This window comes from Falco rusticolus, chromosome 12 (assembly GCF_015220075.1).
Source record: "Falco rusticolus isolate bFalRus1 chromosome 12, bFalRus1.pri, whole genome shotgun sequence".
Classification (NCBI taxonomy): Eukaryota; Metazoa; Chordata; class Aves; order Falconiformes; family Falconidae; genus Falco; species Falco rusticolus.
In genome coordinates this window covers 17,604,471-17,628,689 of record NC_051198.1, presented here as the reverse complement: position 1 = coordinate 17,628,689, position 24,219 = coordinate 17,604,471, and the positions used below count along the sequence as shown (strand labels likewise).

Here is a 24,219-nt window from a genome sequence, read left to right as displayed (position 1 = left end):
GGTTCTCTTTATGCAATCATTTCAATTATAGTACAGAAAACCATAAGCAAACTCACAAACCTGCAATTTTATCACCGGAGGTTCACTTCTCTGTCTAACTGTATGCATAAACTCAGTGTAGCAATACAGAAGGAATGCTGAAGCATTTTGTAGACAGGCTGTTCAACTGGGTGCTGAAACCAGCAACCTACAATTCTGACCAGCAAACGTTCCGGCTGAACGGAGTTTCCACAGGAGCTATGTGAATCATGCAATATAAAGCACTGCTCACCTAATAAGACGTCCCATTTTCTTAATCAGAAAAATGTAAGTTGTAAACCCCCATACATTTGTTTTAATAAGCTTAATAAAGCAAGCTCAAGTTTGAGGTGGTTTTGACAATCACACCTCAGAGATTTAAAAGAAGACGCTCTTGCACATCGTATGTCATCATATTCTCACATCCTACATGAGCGATTCTCCTATGCTATCCAAGTAACACACCTAACTACTCATATACCCTATGGGTCAATTAAAAAAAAAAAAAAGTTCTTAAGTACTTGGTGAAAAATGCGTATTTTTGACTGAAAAGTCAGCTAGCTCCAGTACTTTGCTCCATGATATTAAACAACAGCATACTTTGTGAAGGATATATAAGCAAAATCAGACACCAAGAAGGATAAAAAGTCTCCTATTTCACCATTAAAAAACTGTGTATCTACTTTAAGAAAAAATGAAGACAAAGACTTTCTTAAACCAGACACTGATTCTTTGTGATGGCAAATGGTCAGATTATGACAACTCTTGTTTGCAACAACTACTTCACAACTCTTTTCATTATAATCTTTCTATTTAAACACTAATGTTCAAGTTTCCACTATTAGAGAAATAATACAACGTTTAGTTTACCCAAAATATTGGTTCAGATAGTAAAGAAATGTATCTAAAGTTTATTAAGCCTCAGAACAGCTTAACAAATAAAGCTACCAAGTTATCTTTGCTAGGATTTTGTAAGAACAAGCTGACAAGCACCCACAGCGCAGAGGACAACCCAGCTTTTCTTGCAAGAAAGACAACAAGCAGAAATAATGCATAGGCTTGTTCAGCCCACACCGCTATCAAGCTGACCCAACGGTATCTGATCTGAGTCTTGTACTTAAAGATACCCTTCAGGTCCCTTTGATCCCTGTGTTTCTAAGATGTTGCTGTAGTTCACCTCCCAAGTATCTCCAAATTTAGTAACTATTAAGCATTAAATATACAGTCAGTTTCCTCAAGTAAATCATTTCCATGATGGGTGTCCAGAAGAGTAATAAAATCTTAAATGGTTTTACTGTCAAAAATTGGCTTAACGCCACTCCTTTCTAATACCAATCCTGTCACACAGGTACCTGCTGGAGGTATAGAAACGCTTGATGGGGTGTGATGCTACACACATCTTTTGAGAAAAAAGTGATTAAAGAATGCAACAAACTAAAAGGGCTACATGCACTTTCAGTCACGTGCAGGAGAGGCCAGGAACACTGTTCCACCATCGCCCACCAGATCTCCCCCGCATCAGCATGAGCATGGTGTGGCACTGAGGCAGGGAAGGACGGACCCACACGGGGATGGCCTGCAACAACAGAAAGCGTTCTACACAGCCCTCTGTGAGAAAGGGAAAAACCTCCTTCCTCCCCAACACGAACTGAGACACGACTTCAGTGAGATGCCTCGCTATTAACTAGCTGGCTGTAGATTTTAAAGTGGTTTATAGCTGCAATGCCATAATTATGACAGACCTGGTCCAATTAAGGAGGAAGCATATCTGATTAGAAGCATTCCCTAAAGTTGCATTGTCATTTAACAAAACATACCCAATCTTTTCAGGGAAAAAATCCTAGCCTAAAAGGCATATCAAATTGCAGCTGAAGTAATAAAACATCCTACAGGTAATAATCACATGCAAACCTGGTGCATTTCAATAACGAGAGGAAAATGAGGAGGAAAAAGGACAAGAGGGACATAAAATGCATTCCAAATTTAATTATTATTAGGCATGCTGATGAGGCTTTACAAAATGCTCCACTGACCAGGACCTTCCAGCATTATCTAGAAAATAAACTAAGAATTAGCTCAACCGTATTTTTTTTCCTGAAGGAATTGCTACTTAAGAATACTGTTTACAAATTTTATTTGGCACAAAATTTTCCAGCTACATCTGGGACCAAGTATCTTACCACTTCAGAGGCTACAAAACTACATATATTATCTCTTACATCCTTTGGGGATGTTAATTTTCGAATGTGTTAAACAGTGAAGATGGTACCATGTACAAAAATACATGATTAAGAGATTTTTGCACTCTAGAACTTATAAAAACCAAATAGGATATTGCTTTTTCAAGATCAGACATGGTGCATTTTTTCTAATATTATACATAACTTAGCAAAAATTCTGACCCTTCAACACACACCACATTTTATTCTTAGGCTACAAGTGAGTTTGTGCTTCAAGTAGCTCTCTCCCTGGAGGTTACTGGGGTTTTAGTATCCAGCAATTTTGCATATTAAATGAACAGCAAAAGACCAACCAAACTTAGCATAGTCCCTCAGCATTATTTCACCTTTCTGTGCCTTACAATACAAATTCAGATTTTGAATTTTTAAGAACTTTATTAATTTAATTCCCCCTTTACTTGAGGCTATTTGTCTTTGATGGGGACTGATAGACAAGGTTTACGCTAGTGCTGTTCTATTCTCCTATGAAAAATCGGGTTTCTATTCGAGAGGAAGGAATTTTTTTCTTCTTTAGGCATCTTTTTTTAAACTTTTTATTCATCTTCTTTGCTCTGGAATTCAATTCCCTAAACACAATCTTTGTGAAGCAGCTTTGTTCTCAACTCTTATCTACATCTTCCAAGATCATTACAACTGTTGTGGTAATTCATCAGCCAAAATTTGGTTTGCAGCGAAATAATGTCTTAAGCCACTAACTGCTTCTTCCCCGATAGGAATTTAGCTTTGAACTGGCAAGGAGAGGTGGCAAGGCAAGCGTATTCTGTATCAGGCAGAGTCTGGGCATCATCTTCATGTTCAACTACAGAAGAAATCATAGTAATATGGCCTGAAGGTGATAAATTAATTTTGGCTAGGTTCCTGTCTGGGAGGAAAGAACAATTTTCCTAATGAGATAAAGATGAAGGAAGACAAGGACCTTTAGGCAACTGGAATTTAGTCTGAGAGAGGCCCTAATAAATCAGGTTGTGCTTCTCTTTGTTTAAGGAAATACCTGTTAGGAGATCCAGGACCTGTTTATTTTTCTCTGACAAACCTGATTTTCTTGGTAGTGCACAAACTCAGAATCATAACTTGTAATGAGAAAAAAAGCAGGTAGTCAAGTACAAGTTTCAATTTTTTTTGTCATCTAAAATAAGTAAACACAAATCCCAGCTGATGGGACTCAATTTACAAAGATCTGCTACCTGGAAACTCCTATTTCCATACCCCAAGTATCTATATCCAAAAGAGCAGATTTGCCTGGGTAACTTGCACTAGAAGAACTAGAAAACAACAATACTCTCAGAAGCGTGCACATGAAGTACCAAGAGACCAGGTGGGAGGGATCCAAAGTCCCATGGAAGCAGTGACCGCAGAAGACGCAGCCCCTTCCGGCACAGACGCTGAGAAAGCTCGTGTTGTGAGCAGCAGATCTAACACATGGCCACTTCACTCTCCTGCAGCGCCACTGTCACTGCTGATAGCAGCACAGGGGTCACTCAGCTGAACATACAGCACTCCTGTGCCACAGTCCCGTTACAAAAGCTACAGCCTTCTTCAGGCAGGTTCTGCTTCACCAGCCTCTCACTTCAACCTCTGAGAAAATTTTCCCAGAAAAGGCAAAGAAATCAATGTCTCTGCCATTGCCTTTCAAGTAGAGTAGTCTGGGACCTCTGGCTATCTTAAACTGGTGTGTCCCAAGTCAGTCAGAACTCAGGGCTAGCCCCACTCCTCCCACAGGCTACGCATTGCTGCCCCATTATGCCAACCAGCACACCACACAGCCAGTACCAGCACCAGAAGAGGACTGGGGCGCTTGGGCAGGAATAGCAGAAAAGGCAGGAGCACGCCTTCGGGAGCCCGCACCTTGATCCACACACAGCCAGCATGGAACCATCCCTAGGGAAACCTCCACCCTCCCTGTGCTGCATGGCCTCTGTACGGCCCCCACCGCCCCCGGCAGCCTCCCGCAGCTCCAGCCTAAAGCAGCAGAGGCTGAGTGCAGTGCTAAGCGCTATGGCTGTCCTTCAGGACAAGAACGCCAAAACCTGGATTTGTCAGATTCTTAAATATCCCTTTCAGGGTGTTTAAGAAAGGAGAGGTCATATTTAAATGCTAGGTTTATAGTTACAGTGGGCTAAGGAAGTAACCACTTCTGTGAAAAGCCTGTTACATTTCTGATCGTTGTGTATTTCATCCTAGAAATAAATATAAAAGCTACAGCCAGATGTTAGATTATAAATTAAACATAGTCAAACCTTTAAAATTGTCTTGGACAATATAAAAGTAGGTACCTGATATACTCTTTTATCTGAGGGATTATATCAGCTATTACTCTGGGACTCCCTGTACAACACAACAGCTTTTTCCATGCCTGCCCTCTGAGGTGCCAACAAATGCCTGTTCTCTCTGAAGAAAGACCAGTTATAACAGCTTAATTCCCCTTCTCACCCTTTCCCTGCCACGAGAGAGCTCTCACGCCCAAAGGGCAGCAGAGCTTCTGACTTTCCTTTCAAAAGTGCAGGTTTGCTTACCATAGTGTCACAAAGCTCTAGTACCTCAGTATTTTCTGTATCTTTGAATGAGCATCTTACAGCTTCTGTGGTGATACTTAGGAATTCTGACAGGAGGTGTATCTATCTCAGAGGATTTATTCAAACCATGATGAGACTTAAAAGTATAGACAGCTGGGAATGAACAATTTTTTGTCTACTTCTACCAGGCTTTTAGGAATTATTTCTCTGAAACTTTTCATGTAACCAGTTTGTACGTGAAGAAATAATGTGGTTGGGCCTTTATTGTAACACACCTGTAGTGGACCAAGAAGCTTCTCTGAAAGGGCCAGGAACACAGTACTTACCCTGCTCTGTTTCAGCACAAAGTAAATGATGCTAGCTTCAGCCATTGAGGCAGTAGCAAACTGCTGCAATACCCTCATTGCAAAAGTAATCTGGTAATAGGTCATGCTCAAAAAATCACACAACCACCACCAGCTCCATGCCTTTTCACTTTATATGTATGCTTGTACAATGTGCACATGAGACATAGTAAATAGTGTGCATCTATACCAATACCTTCTAGCCACAGCACTACAAATTCCTGATACTTACAGTATTCACAGTACACTTCAAATAGTAAAATACTCCATTTTGGAACTGATTTTTTAAAACTTTTCTTACCAAAAAAATGACCAACTTCTTCTCAAAGTGCTGAAATACCTTTTTTTTTTTAAATACTTTTTTTCCTTGAAGCATGGACCAACAACAACAATGAAACTGCATCACTTTTCATTATTGTTGCTATTGTTATAGATAAAACCAGTGGGCCTCCACAAGCAAGAACACAAACTATGCTTCAGACTGAAGCTCCTCTTTTTGCTAGATGAGCACCTCCTGATGTATAGCTGCCATCATTAAAGCACATTTTAAGTGCAATCTCGATATATGTGTTACAGAAATCTACAGTATCTCAGCCATTCAATCTCATTTTCCTCCAAAACTGTGGTATAGTCCATACTGAAAGATTAATCATATAAAGTTACCTTTTCCAATAAGCTTCGCAGTGAGCAAGCAACATGAGTAAATTTTATAGTCTGTGGCAATACAAGTAGGGCTTGCAAAAGCAGTACTGAGCAGCACCTTAACCAACAAAAATGTTGACCTCAGTTCTTTAAAAGCAAAACAGGATATACATTTCTTGGACATTTTTCACAGCACCTTTCTTTGTCATGCTACTTTTAGCAGTAGCACTAAAGCTAATTGCATTCTATCCCATTAACTGTCATGCACTAACCTGAAAGCACAGATCCAGACTGTTCTGTGCTTTCTGTTCTGAATTCTTTCCAGACTTTCAAATTTATTCACATGCTAAAGTTTCAAAAATAGAGAAAAGCACATGCTTAATTATCTTTTTTTTTTTTACCTCTCTATTTGGTGGGACCTAAGCACATGCATAAATGCTTTCCTTAATTGATGCCAATATGCTATAAAATGACAATAACTTATGTACCACTTCTCAATATCATTCACTTCGTTTTGAAGGTTAAACTTACTTCTCAGAAATAACCTACAAAACTGCATAAAAATAAGAATTGTCAAACATTTTCCAATTCAGCTTTAGTAAATGAAATACTTCAAAACAAATACTTTTATTACAAACTTCTAAGAAGGAATGCACCTACGAGTACAAATTAATGGCTTCTAAATGGAGGATCAATATCTCATTGTATTTTACACAAAGAGCTAAAACCCCATTGCTGTAACAATACAAAAAAAGAGAAAGCTTTACAGATCAGGTTACCTGTCTAATTTGCTGTTTTTAATAGACTATACATCTGGCTACAGCCATTACAGAGTCTCAATCACAATCATTAAAAGTAGAGATTAGAAAAAGAGGTAGTTTATGACTTCTAAGCATTTACTACCATTCTATCAACCCTACAAATGTCTTTGAAAGGACATGTAAAGAGTTGACAATTAAAAACCTGCATTTCGGTGTTGCTCTATATCATGATAGATCACCTAGATTAAATGATGCGTATTATCTTACCTGATACATTCCAACTCCTATGTGCTTGGGCTCAATTTTCACTAGCTCAGCTAATGGGTCTTGGACACGTCTAGCTATGGAAACTGAAAAACAGAATTAGAGAATAACTATGGGTTTTATCTGAAAAAGCAGAATAATTTAATGGCTTTTTCTTTTTTTTTTCCTAAAAATCTTCTACGCATTAAATATACTTTTTTTAGCTGGAAATAATCAATAATATAGCAAAATCCTTTTTCGCTGTTAAGACACAGGAATGAAATGTACATGAATCAAACTCTTTAATTGAATAATTCAAGCAAAGACCTAAGGAGATTTTAAACTGTAATCATTACATTAAAAAAGCTTCTTCAGGCCACAGAATTAACAACAGAACTGTGTAAGCTAAATTTTCCCCTCATATCCATACTAAATGCATATGTAATATTTCAAATTAAACTCTGAAATAGCCTTTAAATTTACACCATAGATATGTAGAAACAAACAAACATTTTAAAAAAAATGGAGCAACACTTCACAGACTTATTTATCTAATATAGCATTTCCTAAGATATATATATTAGATACTCATGTATTATACATTTACATAATTCAACCATAAAATTCAGTGTTCGCTTCGAAAATGGTTCCTGGACTTCACTAATATAAACTGCATACCAAACCACATCAATTTGAAATCTGTCATCATTATAACCATGTTTAGAAAAAAACCCCAACAATTTCCAACATTTCTGGTGCCAGTAAGAGCATATGGGAAGTACCTTTGGTTTTCGAAATCCAAATGTTGAATCAAGACTGTGTTTTTGAAGCCTGTATTTATTAATAAATCCTTTACTTACTGAAATCTCAGAAAAAGCCTTATTTGCAAATGTCAGTTTTCAACTTTGGTCTAATTCTGCAGACACAGAGCTGCATCAAGTATTTGCAACTGTGCTCCCTTCCACATACACTGTACATTTACAAACCTTTTTTCTTCTGAGTAAAGACAAAACAGGTTAGTTAGTTTAGCAGCTCTTAGAACATACATTCTTCTTAGTGAAGTAAACACTGAGGAAGAACAGGAGTGTCTGAAGGTACTGCAAAAGTCTTTCCAAAAAAAAGATGAAATGTCATTCCAAAAAAAAAGCCAAACAAAAAAAACACCAAACCAACAAAACCCCAAAAAACCCACACCAAAATCCAAATCCACCCACCCACCAACAACAAAAACCACCCACAAAAACAAAATCTAAACCCAAAATACACCAAACAAATAGAAGCAACCCCCATCCCAAAACCAATGAAAACCAAGAAAACCTAAAAAACCAAGGCCAGGACTTATGGCTAAGGCTGCTTTTCCTACCACGTGCACTTGTGCAAAAATGAGGGAAATGGGGTGGGACAGAAGAAAGCTACGATCCTTTTATAAGTGTCTTCAGAATCACCCACACAGCTGGTATTAGTCATTTAAAAAGACATTTCCTAAGAATTACTTCACATTTAAATACATTTTGAAGCAAATCAAGAGAGTGTTAGAGGAAGAACAGACAGGAGTCAGGAGTAAATACGTATATGCATAGTGGCTTGGTCAACAATACGTACATGACTTTTAAATACGAAAACTGGAAGTATCTCTAGTGGTTAACAGCTGATTTTATACTTACACACACATATAAAATCATGAGCATGATTATCATACACATATGGTATATATAAAACTATATAAGCACCTTCACCGAATCACAGAATCGTTTAGTATGGGTACACTACCTCGTCTAACACCCCTGCTGAAACAGGGTCAGCTAGAGCAGGTTGCCCGGGATCACATCCAGTTAGGTTTTGAATACCTCCATGGATGGAGATTTCACAACCTGTCTGGGCAAGTCATCCCAGGGTTTGACCGCCCTGACAGTAAACAACTGTTTTCTTGCATTCAGATGAAGTTTGCCATGTTTCAGTCTGTGCCTATTGCCTCTTGCCCTGAGTGAGTACTACAGAGAAGAGTCTGCCCCTCCTCCCATTGGGTATTTGTACACATTTGTAAGATTCCTTGAGCCTCCTCTTCTCCAGGAAGAACACTCCTAGTTCTCTCTGTTTCTCCTTGTACAAAAGGTGCGCCACTTCCTTAATCATCTCTGCAGCCTTAATTTAAATTGCAGCTACCATACGGAAGGGTGCTAAAGAGTTCCCAGCATTTCAGAAAAGGTCTTGACTAAACATTGACACTTGAAGCCAAAACAGTAAACAGACCTAACATTTAATGGCTATACAGGCTCTTCAAACCACAACTGCAAAGTTTATCAATTAAATGAAAGCACTGGAGATTTCACTTTTAAAGATTTGCACTGCTAAATGCACAGTTAACATGAAGTTCACCACTTGGTCATGCAAGACTTTTCATATCCTTTATTACCCATTTGAACATACGCTGGCAATGGCAGCTCACTAGCCTGGCTCAGAAAGCACCGTGCTGGCGACACCTGATATGCCGATGTCTCTGATAGAGAAGTTCTGAATTCAAAGGCAATCACACACGCCTTCTTGTCAAGAAAAATTACAAAAGGTTAACCAGTGTAAGTACACTGGTTATCGTTTACACAAGTATAGTTTACTGCAGAAATGCTTTCCTGTAACAATAATTCATATTAATTACATTGAAATACTAGTGGTACCTATCAATCATCACCTAACAAACAAAAATGGAACAAAACACCAATTAAAGTAGTATTGACGCAAACCAGGAAACATTTAAAACTGTATTTCTTCTGAATGCATTTATGTCTATGTATAGGTACTAGTCTTTCAGCCAGCTTTCTTAAACTCAATTTGATTAATAGCTGTACAACGTTTCAGAGAATTTTCTTCTTGTTCCATGTAATGGTAAAGCACATCTCAAAAGTTACATTTTAGATAAGCCAAAAGCAAATATCTCTTGCTGTCCACATCCCCTTTCATTAGATCTTCTAAAAATAGACAGCTACATGGATAGGTTGATCCAGGCATTTTCCAACCATAACCTTCTCTTGCAAACCTTCAATTAAAAAGTAAAAATTAGACTCTTCTTGTCATAATAGCTAGGTTACAATGCCGCCATATCCCTAGGAGGCTTCCAGCGAAGGCGTAGGACCTGATCCAGGAAAACTCTTCAGCACAGATGCATGCTGGTGTTCCCACCGGAATCAGCAACACTATCCACCCACATAGCGTTACACAGGCATTTAAGTGCTTTCCTAGATCAGGCCTAATAGTTACAATATTGAAGCGCAAAGATCAACTTAGTTGTTTATACAATTTAAGGGATGCAGCTCCTACGACCGATACCAGCAAGATAGCTAACCTGCAGAATTCCCACTAAAGCTGCAATTTTACTCCAGAACTTTTCAAATTTAAAATAAAAGAGCACAATAGGGAAAAGGCAAGACTTGACCACATTCTCTCTAGGTGCAAATTCAGTCAAGATTAGCATCTCCTGTCTCTTGTACAGGCAAAGAACACTTTTTCTTTGTTATAGTACTAGCACATTGCAATAGAAAGATCTTTTTAGGGGGCAGTGAGGCTCCACTCGGCGATTTTATCCACAAGGCTGAACTCTCACAAGTCAAGCAGAGCATTACTGAAATCATGAGGGCTCTGCAGAAGTGCAAGGTCTGCGCCCATGAACCAGTCAGAGACAGTAAAACCTGATGGTTTCACATTTTCCCCTTAAAAATAAAATCGAGATATTTCAGAATTTGTTTATATTGAATTATTTTACACTAATACAGGTATTCCCAGAAACTGTTTATATGCTTAAAGTAAGTTTTAGGAATGGCTAGAAAACATGGATTTTTAGAAGACTAACAATGAAACAGGTAATGCATTGTTACTTCTACAGTTAAGTTATTCTTCACTTTTGCCCAAACAAATACAAAATAAATTATATGATGGCATGCAGGGCAAAACCCAGAAAATCAGATTTCTCAAAAGTAATCAGGTGCCAAACATAAAATGTTTGGGATGCCATTCTTAAAATATGCTAGTCTATGTGAAAAAAACCCTATTCAATATTAAGTAGGTTATTAAGATCAGCATGACATGTCCCTTTATTAGAAAATCGTCACAAGAATTGCACACCCAATAAATGAAAAGATTCAAGTTATCAATTCAAAAGAAAACATTATTGCAATACTTGCATTGGCAGTAACATTGTGATGCCATGCAGTAAATCCACGTAAAATATTAAAGCTTGGGAGGACAAGATGCCCTAGGTGGTCCTCTGAATTTAATGTAGATTAACTTCACTTCTAAATGCAATAAAAAATAAAGACGGTTACAGAAAGTGTATTTACTGGAATCCCATCTTGTCATGAGGGCATATTCTGCCATTTTGTGAGAAAGGCATTTCAGCTGTTTGGTGGTCTCTATTCACTCCATACTTTATTTAACAAGATAAACCCATCGGACAGCTAAGTACTTTTGCCTGTCAGCGATGACGTGCAATGACAGTGTGGTGGGCGAAAAGCCTCCGTAAGAGTTGCTTGCACAACTTGTGTCAGTCTCAGTGTCTGATCTTCATAGAAAATACAGAATTATGTAAAAATGTTTTGTTTCCTAATGACTAATGAACAGATGTGGCCTCATGAACTTGCAAACATACTTAATTATCTGGTTACTCCTGTCTTAAAAAAAGATCATATCTCTCTTAATTCCAAACTGACAAATTTAAAATTATTTCCCTCACACATACACATCACACAATTCTGTTTTTACTAGTACTTTCTACAGGAAGTGATATCATTTTTCACAGGGATTAAAAAGGAGTTTCCACTCCAGAATACTGGTAATAGTTGTGAGGCTAAATCTTTTAGACTAAAGATGGAAAAACCTGCCCAGTCTTAACAGTAAGGGGCAAAACCAATATAGCAGGTTTTCAACTATTTCACTAGATGGTATCTGTACAAGAGCCATGTCAGCTGCCAGCCTTAAAAAAACCCAGAAATAGTGCTAACTTCTTAATTAGGCTACCTGCCTCCCTTCAGTAATGGAACATATCTGGAGCAATCGTTATGGCCCAAGTCAGACATGCACACTATTTAGGGTGCAAGGGAAACTAGAAATTTTCTCAACTACATAACAAAATTTATTATAAATGGTTTCAAGTATTGTGGCTGCTTGGGGCACAGCCTGCCAACTTCTGTGTTCAGACAAATCACAGATTAAAATGTTCTCCTTTTGCATTGCTGTATGCAAAAGCCATACCATAAAGCAAAACCTTAACAGCTATAGATAGGGAAAGAGTAAAAATACAAAGTTCTGCCAAATGCAGTGTGATAGATTGCCAGGAATGATTATGGGTGGAAGAAGAAAAAAAAAATTTTTTTTTCAATTTATTTCAGTTACAGTGGTGCTCAAATGTTGCTTGCACTGCAAGCAGAAAAATATCTTTGGCCAGAATTCCAAGATTATGGCATTCCTTCCTTTAAACACACATGTCTTTATATAAGGACAAAAAGATGTCTCTGTCAACAGCAGTGACAGTTTCGCTACCTCACAAGAGTGGGAGCATTTGTTTGTGTTTTGAAACAATGTGAAGCTTCCAGCTGTGAAGGCAGTGGATGGTTTTACAAATGTTTTACAAGTATATGGCAAACACAAGCTATTAGGCTGATTGATTCAACCTCAATTTTGTCATAAATGAGACCATTCTGTATTTTTATTATAAACCCTCAGTTTTTCGCTCTTGCTGAGACATGCTACTATAACATCCAAGTAACTCATCTCCCCTCCTATTCTAAAATCACCTTTGCACTTAAAAGTCTGGGTTGAAACTTCTATGTCAATGAAATAAAAAAATAATATATTAAGGTAACCAGAGACTAACTCACAAATGCGTATGTAATTACTATCAATATATCATACCAGGGTAGATATGGAAACATTACAACTTACTTAAATCCTTTTATAAAGCCTATTATTGTGTTCAAGATCAATTACTCTCCATAATATCTGCAATAATGTTTACTCAGTGATCGATTGTTCAGGTTTCCTGAGTCCTGGAAGCTTTCTATCCTGTTGACCTGAATTTCACCCTCCTTGCAAAGGATACAGTGAAACGTACAGTAGTCTTTTCATTAAGCATTCTTTCTCAGTAGGTCAGGATTTGTGACACAGTTTTGAATCCTCATATATCTTCTTGGTGGGTTTAAAGTATGCAATTTATTTTAAACAACTGCTCAACAGCTGCAGTTCATCCAAAATTCTTCTGTGGCAAGCGAGCAGGTTTTTGTTTTAAAAAGGTTACATTTTAGTTTACTTTTAACTCCATAAAACTGATAATCTGTTATTTGCCTAAGATTAATGAAATAATGAATGACAATGTTATATTTGTTTACTACAAAAATCTTTAAAAGAGACGGCTTGAATACAAAAAGGAAGTAAGAAACACATTTGAAGAGAAAGCCTTGACAAGTGAATATTACAATGCAGCTTTTTAAATTCAGTATTTTTACTTAGAAACACACTCTCAAAACCACTTTTCCCAAATATTAGTAATTTCTGTGTCACAGGATGGTAGCAGGTTTTTTTTATCTAAGGTGAGATGGGAGACATATAATCATTTAATTGAAGCCTGATGTGATTTTTTTTTCTGTTACAGAAATGAGTTAGTCTTACAGGATGGTATAAATTCAGAAAAAAAAAAAAATCTTTCCCCATCTGTTCAGCTTAAAAGGTAGACATCGTCAGTATGCTTTTCACATTCTGACCACTGGTACTAATTTTAGCTGCATCACTGTGCCATTTAACTGCATCACCATGCCAGTTATTACTACAAGTGAAAAATTACTTGAAGTTCTGTACTTACAAGAGTTATTCATTTACATCAGCAACAAGAATTAACCTTTCATAAGCGACCAGAATGTTCTTTCCTATGCCTATAGTAAGAAAAGCAGATGTAGTGGGTAATGCATCATACTGCTATATTAAATGCAAACCAAAACTCCTCTAGTTGAAGAGCATCCTTGTACTCATTGTTCCTCTGGCTCCACGCTTCAAAGAAGCAACAAAGCCTTTTAAGGAAAATACACAGACACGCACGTGCACAGAGTTACATCCAGAGGGACAGAAGTAAATCATTTTCATAACTCTTATGTTAAGGGAAACTAGCTTTACCAGAGCCTGCAGTAGTGCTCTGCTTCTGGAGACTGCTGTTAAACAGAACTGTTGGGGTATTTTTAGTTCAGAAGCGCAGAAAATGATGCTCTGTAAATAGAAGGCCAAGTCCATCTGCTGAACTCAGATTCATCTGGGATATAAGAAATAGGTAAATGAGAGGAAGGCAAGGTGAACATCACATCTTTCCACAAAGCATGCAAAGATCAAACATCAGCTGCAAACATTAACATGTGCACAGAAAATGATGCTCAGTTAACAGCTACACATACACACATCTTAGCATAGTGAAAATACCGATACAAAACAGGCAGACAGAAGAGCTTTTGCCTGGCTCAAAATAATACCCTGTTTTAATTCTGTAACAAAGCAGAATCCTAGGGGAACCTAAGCAGGTCTTGATGTTGCAGATTACAGAAGATCAAACTCCTCTACTGCAGCCCACTACTACGCTCTACAGCTTCAGGGGAAATACAGTGCTGATGAGCAGCATGCCATGAAGTTTGCATGGATTGGAAAACATTAGATCCTTGTCTAGAACAAGAACTTAAAGACTACAAACACCTCTAACACCTGTGTAAGAGCCCATTCAGCACTGTGCCGCTGGTCTGGGGTCAATTCAAGCCCATTTTTCTCTCTCTCTCAAAATCCTGATGCAGGCCCATGTGTCCATGCACAACTGCAAGAGGCCCAGTCATTTCCAGACTATCTGCAGTTAGGGACTATTTTCTAAAGTTATCCACAGATTCCTATAACTTCTGTTTAAACTGTAGAGCCTAGCTCACACCTTGAGGTGAGCTTTTGCTCATTAGTAGGAACTGGGTCCTACGGGGAGAAAAAGAGCATGCCCCTCTTTACATATTACTGCTGTTTGCCACAGTATAATCAAACTCATTCTCAAATGCTACAGAATACGGCAGGTAAAAGATGGAATACAATTTTACTTTGTACAACTGTAATTGCACACCACCCAACTGAACGGGCTGGCAAAATGTTTTAATGCCCAAGAATTCAGTGCTTGCTTTGTCCTTTTTGAAGACTTGTGGAACTTGCACCAATCCTCTACAATTAGCTGTAGAAATAAGCTTCCACTCAGAAAGCAGTGCAAATGGTTTAACCATAAGACTTCTGTCCAATCAAGTTTTTGAAAAATGACCTTCTCTCCTGAGTAGCCAAGGGGGAATACTGCTCTTTTAAGAAGAAAAAGAAATTAGCTTGAGTAGACATCAAGGCACTATGTCCCACACATCTAATCATCAAATTGTTTTACTTTCCTTAAGATAAAGTCAAAAGAAATTACATTTTTTCCGATCTCTACCTTCTACTTGCTGGCTAGTATGACAGCTCTGAACTGTATGTCTCTATCTTTAACAGCACCCCAGGGAACAAAACCCTGTAGCATGACAGTCTCAAAGTCCTAACAAGCCCCCAAAGCCTACAAGGCTTTCTTTCGCATGGAAAAGTGCAAGTGGTGTGCTGAACTTTGAGTGTACAATAATCCAATGCGTTCTGCCCTGTGGAGAGGAGACAAGCAGATGGGATTTGACAATGCTAAGGCAAGTTGTGTGACCTTTTGCTCTCTTGGATTCTTCTTTATCCTCAGAAATCATCCTTTAGTAGCAACACAGTTTCTATACTGGATCATACCTGTGCATGCAGCACGACATACATGCTTGCCCTGTTAGTATTCCAAATCTGCAAAAAAGTAACTTCAAGGAATATTTTATCCATGTTCATCACCTTCCTAACCGGGTGACACAACTATGTGGTCTTGACAGAGGACCCCAGGCCCTTCATGTCTGAGAGGAAAACGAGCATTTCTTGGAGTTGCTGCATTAGACAAGCTCACATATGTTGCTCTTTTTTCAGCATCTGAACACAGAAGTGCAAATATAAAACCAAATATATATGATTGCACCAAGGTATGGAAACAAATTGGACAGGCTTAGCATGAGATCTCTAACAAGTGGTTACACAAACATAATATCTGAAAAGACATAATCCCCTTTCCCAGCTCATCCTGTGTTTAAAGAATTCTATGTATTCAGGTTTGTCTACATTTTTATAAATCAATGCAATGAAGCACATTAGATTTTATTTTGCTTTTTAAATAGTGAAAGAAGGAAGAGATTGCTTATTTGTCAGAGCAGTCATCCCAAAAGGAAAGGTAATTCATCAATTCAATGAAATGAAGGCATTTTTCATTTAATGTAACTGAGCATGTATCAAAAACAGGGTAAAATCCCAGTATGACTACGGCCTTGTATCAATTCTTCACCGTCAGGCCACTGTCTCATCAGAATTCAGCAGTTTCCTCTGGTTCTTAGAGTCATTAATAGACATTTATTTCATCATCGTATCCACTTCAAGAGGTGGAGAGGGAGCAAAAGAAAAAAATTTCTGATGTGAGCACATGCAAAACAACTGGTGCATCCTTTATCCTCCTTGGACTAAGGACAACAAAAAAGCCATCAGTAGCTGACCATACCTTAAAAAGTTTCCAGGCATCCAGGAGGTATATAAATTCCCTATTTTTGTGCATCAATCCTTCAACACAAGTCATACATGCTTACACGTTCTATATATACTTCACCCGTCCCTCCACAGTCTTCCCATTTTGTCTAGCCAAACTTGTTCAAGCCAACAGGCATTTGCAATGGAAATGCACTGAGAAATGGAGAAGCACTGAGAAAAACCAGAAAGTGTGGCAGTGTCTATGCACTGACATCTGCACAGACTTACTTTATTTCTCATCCCAGAAGCCTCATTTTTATTAGGAATACAGGTTTTGCACAACAAAATCAACTATTGGGCAAAACTCTATAGGACAGGATGGAGGTAGAACAAAGAGGATATCAACCTTTGGAAAACCATTTAATTCCAGAGGTCACAAGGCCAGTGATAGCAACTGAAAACAAGTCAGCACTGATTGTCACAGAGTCCATCCATTTGAAGGAGAAACGCTCGTCACCACTGAATTTTGCTTTTTTTTCTTTCACTCATGCAAAGAATATCACATCAAGACAGTCTTCTCAACCACTCAGATAACGGAAGACAACTAATGGCGAGTACTTTGCAAGGCTCAGTGAGCTGTTACTTACAACTGCTTCCAAGGGAAACGTGCATCCAGGCCTTTCATAAAAAAAAAATATAAAAAAATACAAGCAAATCTGAACCACAGAGACCTAGAGTAATCCAGAAGATCTTAAGATCTTATGGACAAGTTACACTGAAAAACTCCTACTTGAAGTTGCCATGAATAAAAGCTAACCAAAGGTTAAATATGAAGTGTTACACTGATGGTAGGTCAGGAGAAAAAAAAAAAAAAAAAAAAAGAAAAAACAACAAAAGAACAGCCAAGTAAACATGAATTTGACAGCTTTACGAAAATTCCACCAAATTATACATTTAACAGCTTCTCTAAGAGGGTGGCCAGAGGACAGATGCTGGGGCAGAAACAGAGCTGCAGCCAGCCAGCCAGCCTTGCAGCTCCCTCACTACCGTTCCGCTGACTCTAGAGCGGGCAGCCACAAAGCCTTGAGGCGACACACATTAATAAGCTTTATAAAGGTGATCAACATTTCCAGCTTGCTAAGTACTTTTTTTATGATGTCCATTCTCCCTTGCAAAAATCCCCATCCCAAATCTTCAGCTTGTCCTTGGGCACAGCTGTTGGGAAGGAGAATTCAGGGAAGCCTTACATTCTCCTCTCCGTCAGGCTGTAACCCTATTGCAAGTCCCCATTACTGAACTCCAGTAGCGTGTTCTCTAGGCAGAACCCTCCTAATCTGCTGCAGCTGAACTTCCTCAGCCTTCAAGTAGGAAATCCTTTTATTGCTCTGGTCTATAAGCCTCTTATCTCCTAATTCTGTGAGGCTGAGAAATAGCTGTTCTACTCATTAATCCCACAGTGACTGTCAGAAGGGGATATATACCTTCTCACTACTGAAACACAAGTAACTAGGTTTCATCAGGTTCTTTACTATCTACTTAGTTGAGTCTCACTCCACAAAATCTTAGAGGACTTGAAGTAGCAGTACAGCATACTTCTGCACTTCCGTGAAATATTCAGATTTGGTGCTATAAAAATTTTGAAAGAACCTGGTTCAATGTAAAAAGATGATATCAGGAGCTGATACTGCCTAGGACAGAAAGAAGGTAGACATCTCTGGAAGACAATTCTACAGTTGGAGAGACCCTATTCCATTCTCTGCAATGTAGATACTAGCAAGTTGTTTAAGAAGTGAGCGTTTACTTTCTTTTCAAGCAAGTGCCATTTTGGCTAAAAGTGCTGTATGGATGACTGTAAAGACTCTCCACTACAGTTTATACATACACCAGTAGTTTATAATGAGATCTTTCGCAATCATTTATTACAAACCCACATCATCCATGACCTTCAAAGACAGCTCAAACTGGAAAAAAAACAAAACCAGTTGAGCTCTTGGCTTAACTAATATATTTTACTAGCATCCCCAAGAAACGCTGAAGGTTTCTGGGTTTCCCTCCATAAACAACACTTGGCTAAGGAGAAAATAATGAGGTAATATTTGTATCAGGACTGATGTCTTCTATTTCTCTGTACGAAGTGAAAACCTACTACAAAGAGTTGTAAACAGTGCTTCAAATATGACAGAGATCATACAACAAGATTGGAAACTAATATCTTATATAATATGCATTATTTAATATTTTATATTTATGCACCTGATGGACAAACATAGGCCTACCTGTGTATTTCAAAAAACCCCAAAACCCTTCAATAAGTTTGTGTTGAGAAAAATGTTAAAAGTGGCAAAATGTGTTAAGATCACAGATACCTCACGTCAGTTGTACCTTTTATTTTAACTATAAATGTCACACTTCATCATGCAGCTGTCAGCTTCCTTTAATGTACTAAATGCTATCATGTAAGCACAGATTCTGACATGATGTAACACAGCAATTAAAATAAAAAGCAAGTCAGCTTTGACACCAAGTCACCTTTCTGTTTGCTGCAAATTAAAGGAAAATCAAAAGTGTGAAAGTAAAAGCTAGTCAAGAAAAGTTTGCAAAAAAATCCAAACATCAATTAATGTTTCCCTCTAATGTCACATTTTTATGTTACGTTTTAAAAAAATGTCCACAGTTTTAATGCAGCTAATTACAAACTGACACCAAAAGAGACTAAGAAGAAAGTCTAAAACTTCTAGAAAGACTCTACTGTAATAAATATATTTCTACCTGTCAGTTCCACAACAGCCAACATCCATGGAACTATTTTTCACTTTCCATCCTACACTTATTCAATTTCTATCCATTCTGTGGCACTATACTGCAGCACATTAAAATTGCTGATGCTTTTCAAACCAGATGCAACAGCACTTAAGTTATGCCTGAAGCAATTCCTAGTAATAATGAAGAAATTATGAACTCTACATAATTAATACTGAAATTGGTCATGTATTACAAATCTGATTTTCACTTACTGTATTTGATGCACAAGACTAAATAAAAGTGTCTCAAATGTTCAAAAATTAATTTCTAAAAAAAAGAAAATCATATACATCTGGAAAAGTATATTGTTAATAATTAGATTTCCTCCTTTTCAGTGTTTTTCTGTTCATTTACATCAACTCTAAACCCACATTTAATATATCAGCAACATAAAAAACTTTGCCCCAAGGGAAAGTTAGTGGCATCTGTCACAAATACAGAAATGTCACATGCATAGTATTCACTCTGGCCATACCATGACACATTCAAAACTTCTGTGGCCCAGGGAAGAAATAATCACAATGGAGTCCATTTGCAGGAAGGGAGGAAAGAGTCAAGCAAAAAGAGGCTAAAGGCCTGTCCTGTAAATGGAAAGGCTGATACAGACATTTAAAGAATATTCCTGTAAAAACGCTCACTTGAAACATCAACTTAACACAAATCTCTTTTCCCTCTTCGTGGAAATAGGGATGAAGGGAACATGGGGCATTCTAGACAGTTTTACCCCCAGATACCATATAAATTCAGAACTGGTTTTTGCTGATCGACTACTATAACTTCCCAAGGATTTCCAGACCAGTAACCTGCCAGAATAACTTTAAAATTAAGAACAGTAAAATTCTGGCTGAAAAAGATTTATACGCGAATGTTACTGCATTTTCAAATATGATATACTGAGTATGACAGTAAATAGCAGGAAACCCAAGAAAATAAAAAAATGAGGTAGATAAACCAAAAAGGCACACAAATAAAAATACACAAATGAAGTAATCAAAAATAATCTCAGACTGTACAGCTGTCTCCCAAGAAACACAGTCCATTATTAGAATTTGGACACCAAAGAACCTGCTAGGAATTTGATCTTTAAAAATTACTTTTAACCAAACACTGAAAATAGTAACAGTTGTGGCACTTTTACATTTTTAAGAACTTGGGATGTATTATACCCCAGTGACATTTATGCTGAAGACGACAATTTTTTAAAAACTAAACCTAAATATTTCTTGAGGACTACATTCAGCTCCATGAACACTTCAAAGGGATCACAATGAATGCACACCTTTAAATTATCTGTTCCATTCTTATACTTTTTCCTAGTCTTTGAAGCATTCAATTGTTAGAGATATTGTGTACATACAAGGGACAAGAGAAGAGAAGGAAGGTCTAGCTCTTGTGTCCATGGACATGTCCATCTGCGAAAGTTTATGCAATTCATTGGTTATGTTAATCCCCATAAATTCTCCTGTACCAGCCTATTGAAGGAATACATGCACAAGGACCTTTACATTACAGGCCTCAGTAGAAGATGATGTCATAATTTGTATACCTACAACTTCAAATGTGAAATGATAGAATAATTCAAGTTTAGAAACAAAACATCCAAAATGTTCACTTTTTATGCTTTTGGCTATTATTATACTTAATATTATAAACAATACAATCTGAGAACTGAGACTGGAGCTCCATGTTGAAATGGTGATAAAATGAAATCCACCTCATACCTGCGCTTCTCAGGTTTGGGTCTAGGTCTGGCATTTCCTTGGACGCTTCTGGACTGACACTGTAGATAGATGCTCCTGCTTCACTGACAATGCTGAAAAATAAAATGGCAAATAATCAAAACACCACACAGACAAACAACACAACTGAAAGACTTAGTAAGTGACTTAAATATTTGGATTTTTTTTCAAGCCTCATGTTTTAAAAATATTTTGAATCAACTTAATACTTTAAAAAGTAAAACAGTACAGACAAAGGAAAGGATCTCCATTTAAGCCAAAACACCCCTCCTTGACCTGCAACATCCACTCTTTCTCAATTCTGGCACTGTTACAAATAAACACTGTGTGTGATATGAGCCCATGTAATCTTACAATGGAGAAAATGAACATGAGAAACAAATGTTACCAGAAGTAAATAGGCAAAGCAGCTTCCATAAACAAAACAAAAACCTACCTGACAGTATCATTAAAAACACCTACATTCTAAAGTCTAATATCAGTTAAACTATTACATGAATCCAAGTCACAAGCGTGCAGACATTGTCCGAAGTTAGCTGCCTAAAATACTCGGAAAATCCCATCTTGATACAGACTGAGCCAGAGCTGCAGTTCGCTTCTCAGTGGCATTTAATACCGGCTTCTCCCTGCTCTCACTGCCATCCCCAAAGAAAAACACAGACTGCATGGCTTCAGTAACTTAAGCTACAGTTCATGTATCTACCACACACCTCAAACTTATTCAGTAATAACGATAAACTCACCAATTCAAATCACAACACATAATTAAAAAAAACCCTCGAGTGCACTAGTTCCACTCAAGAGAAAACGGCAATCAAGTGTTCACGGTGTAAGTTTATTTTCAGCTGTGAAATTTTGTCACCACTGAATCAACAGTGTATTTCTTCAAATAACTTCAACAGAACTTGAATTTCAGGTTGCTAATTAAGGCATCATAGAGCTACTGCACTGGAGAGAAATACTATCGGATTCAGAACTATTCTTACTTTTACTATTCCACTCTTAGAAGAAACTTATCTTTGCCATAAGGAGGGAAACCACAATCCTTAAGAACCAGACCTTTCAATAAAAATCATAACTTTGCTTTATATTGTTTTAAAATTAGACGATAAGTTTTCCTTTTAAGAACACTTAGTAGGTCAAATTTTTAAATAAAGAAACTGATACCTAGAAGCCCCTCCCTTTAGGAAAAGCTGGAGAATAGCTCAGAGATAAAACACATTCACTTTCAGCGGTCTAAGCATGTTAGCAGTAAATAATGTAAGATGCAGATATAAAAGGCAACAATTTCTTATTGTTGTTTTTAAGTTCCCTCCCCACCCCAGTCAAAACTGGAATTTGGCAGAGTGCTTACACACAAGTCAGATTTTAGCTACTCAGAAGTCAAAAGACCATTTCAATATTACAGATAGACTGGATCTTTCAATAAATACAGAGAAAAAAAAATCCTGTCCTCTTTTGTATTAGCCTAACTCCAGAAGCATTCAAACAAGCAGTTTAACAGAGCAAAAAACTGCTCAGACCCACTGAACGGAGCAAGTGAAAATGAAACTATTTACATGATCTTTTAAAAAGTTTTAGTATTACGGCCATTCCTTCACTATAAATGACATTCAGAAAACAGTCCCATAACCGAGTTCAGAAATACAGTCATATCACAAAAACTTAACTGCTGAAAAAAAAAAAAGATGTTGACAGAAGCCTCATCAAACTGATTTTTCTGATGAACGGGTAGTTTAAAGAACAATGCAGCAGAAAGTATTTCTTAACCTGTTCACACCTTATAAAGGCAGCATCTGGCAAGTGCTCCCTTTTTGGATATTGCTTCCAAAAAACCACACATGTTAGCACATACTTCTAACAGTTTTTCACTAATCACTCTTCAATCTTTGTGTTCAAACAGATCCCAAAGTTACTTCTCATGCTATTTCTAAATTTAATACATTGATATTACACTTAGATTAAAAAAAAAACAAACAACAAACCAACCAGTATTTTGCACACATTTTTACAGTGCTGTACTATAAACTGTATTACTGCACACAGCTTATTGCTTCATCCCTCCCAGTATTTTGTGCAGTGAAAAAACAATGTGACCTGGATGGAAAGTTTAACACACTTGACATTTTATTGATTCTCTTTAATGCTACACTGACAGTTTTCAGAAGTGAGAGGATTGCAATACTATTATTCTATGGTACTAAGAGAATTGTGCCAGATGTTAAGTACTACAAAACCTCCTTGCTAAAATAAGTACATAAAATTAAACTCAGGATGGGAGAAAGAAACATCTGAATAGATCACATTTCCTTTCCTCAAGTGCAAGAACATTTATACACCAGGGGGAGGGGGGTGTAAATAAAAAAAAAATATCTCAAGCAAGAAAACAAGATATAAAAAGCACTTTCAGAAGCAGCATACACTGGCTATTTGACATCCACTCTGAGATGGTTTTGTACATGCATGCAGTTATGCTATGAAGTATTTGGTGTAGCAGACTTGGAAAAGGGGGGTGGGGTGGGGAGAGTTTCCGCTCACAGAGAACCCCATACTGCTGCACCTGAGACGGTAAAAGCCAGACGTTAAATAAATATGTTACCCAGAATAAAAGCATAGGGCTACAAACCCCAAAGAAACCATCCTCTGGTTCGTTCAACCATAGTCAACCAAACTTTTACAGACCTATTAGTGGCTTTCATGTGGTTTTATTTAGTTTGTTTTCAGCTATACTGAGGCAGTTACTAATGTGATACTGGCACATGCAACACTAAAACATTTAGCTTGATCACAACACTAAGATCATAAGCAAAATAGGTTTGGGAATATTTGTTTGCAGTTGTTCTGAATTTTGCTTTTTGACTAGACAGGAAACAGTCACTTTGGTTCACAGACATTTTGTTTGTTTCCAAATTCTAATAATTCTTTTTAAAAGGGGGGTGCTGTATAGGACAATTTAAGCTAATTTAATGTAAAATGCTGTACATCACGCTTTCAAAGGATACACACATTTTATGTCAGGGGACATCAAGTAAAGCCAAACCTGTTCAAATTGGTAGGTGGTAAAAATTTACTCCAAACTACTGTGGTCCACACTGTTCTTTAACATCCCACCTCCCCTTTTTTAAAGGATAACATTTTCAAGACAGTCAAAAGAAAGCCCTCAGAGTTGGCAAAAAATGTTATCTAAAAATCTGTACATCTTCAGAACTACAATTCATTTCCACTTTGACTTTTTAAGCCACATAATGCATTAAACCAGAAAACTAGATTTCCCCACCCCCTCACAGAATGAGATCCTTATTTCGGTGCATTCC

At 37.5% G+C, this 24,219-nt stretch overlaps 1 protein-coding gene across 4 annotated transcripts in view; it reads right to left on the bottom strand.

Annotated features, from left to right (window-relative positions):
• The window catches only part of SRBD1 (S1 RNA binding domain 1), a 128,440-nt gene that overhangs the window by 44,859 nt on the left and 59,362 nt on the right, over positions 1–24,219 (bottom strand). For all 4 annotated transcript variants that reach the window (XM_037405632.1, XM_037405635.1, XM_037405634.1 and 1 more), the window contains 2 exons: positions 20,888–20,979; positions 6,786–6,868 (listed from right to left, as the gene is read on the bottom strand). In XM_037405632.1, the coding sequence (XP_037261529.1) occupies positions 6,786–6,868; positions 20,888–20,979 (175 nt within the window). The remainder of the gene's footprint in view (positions 1–6,785; positions 6,869–20,887; positions 20,980–24,219) is intronic.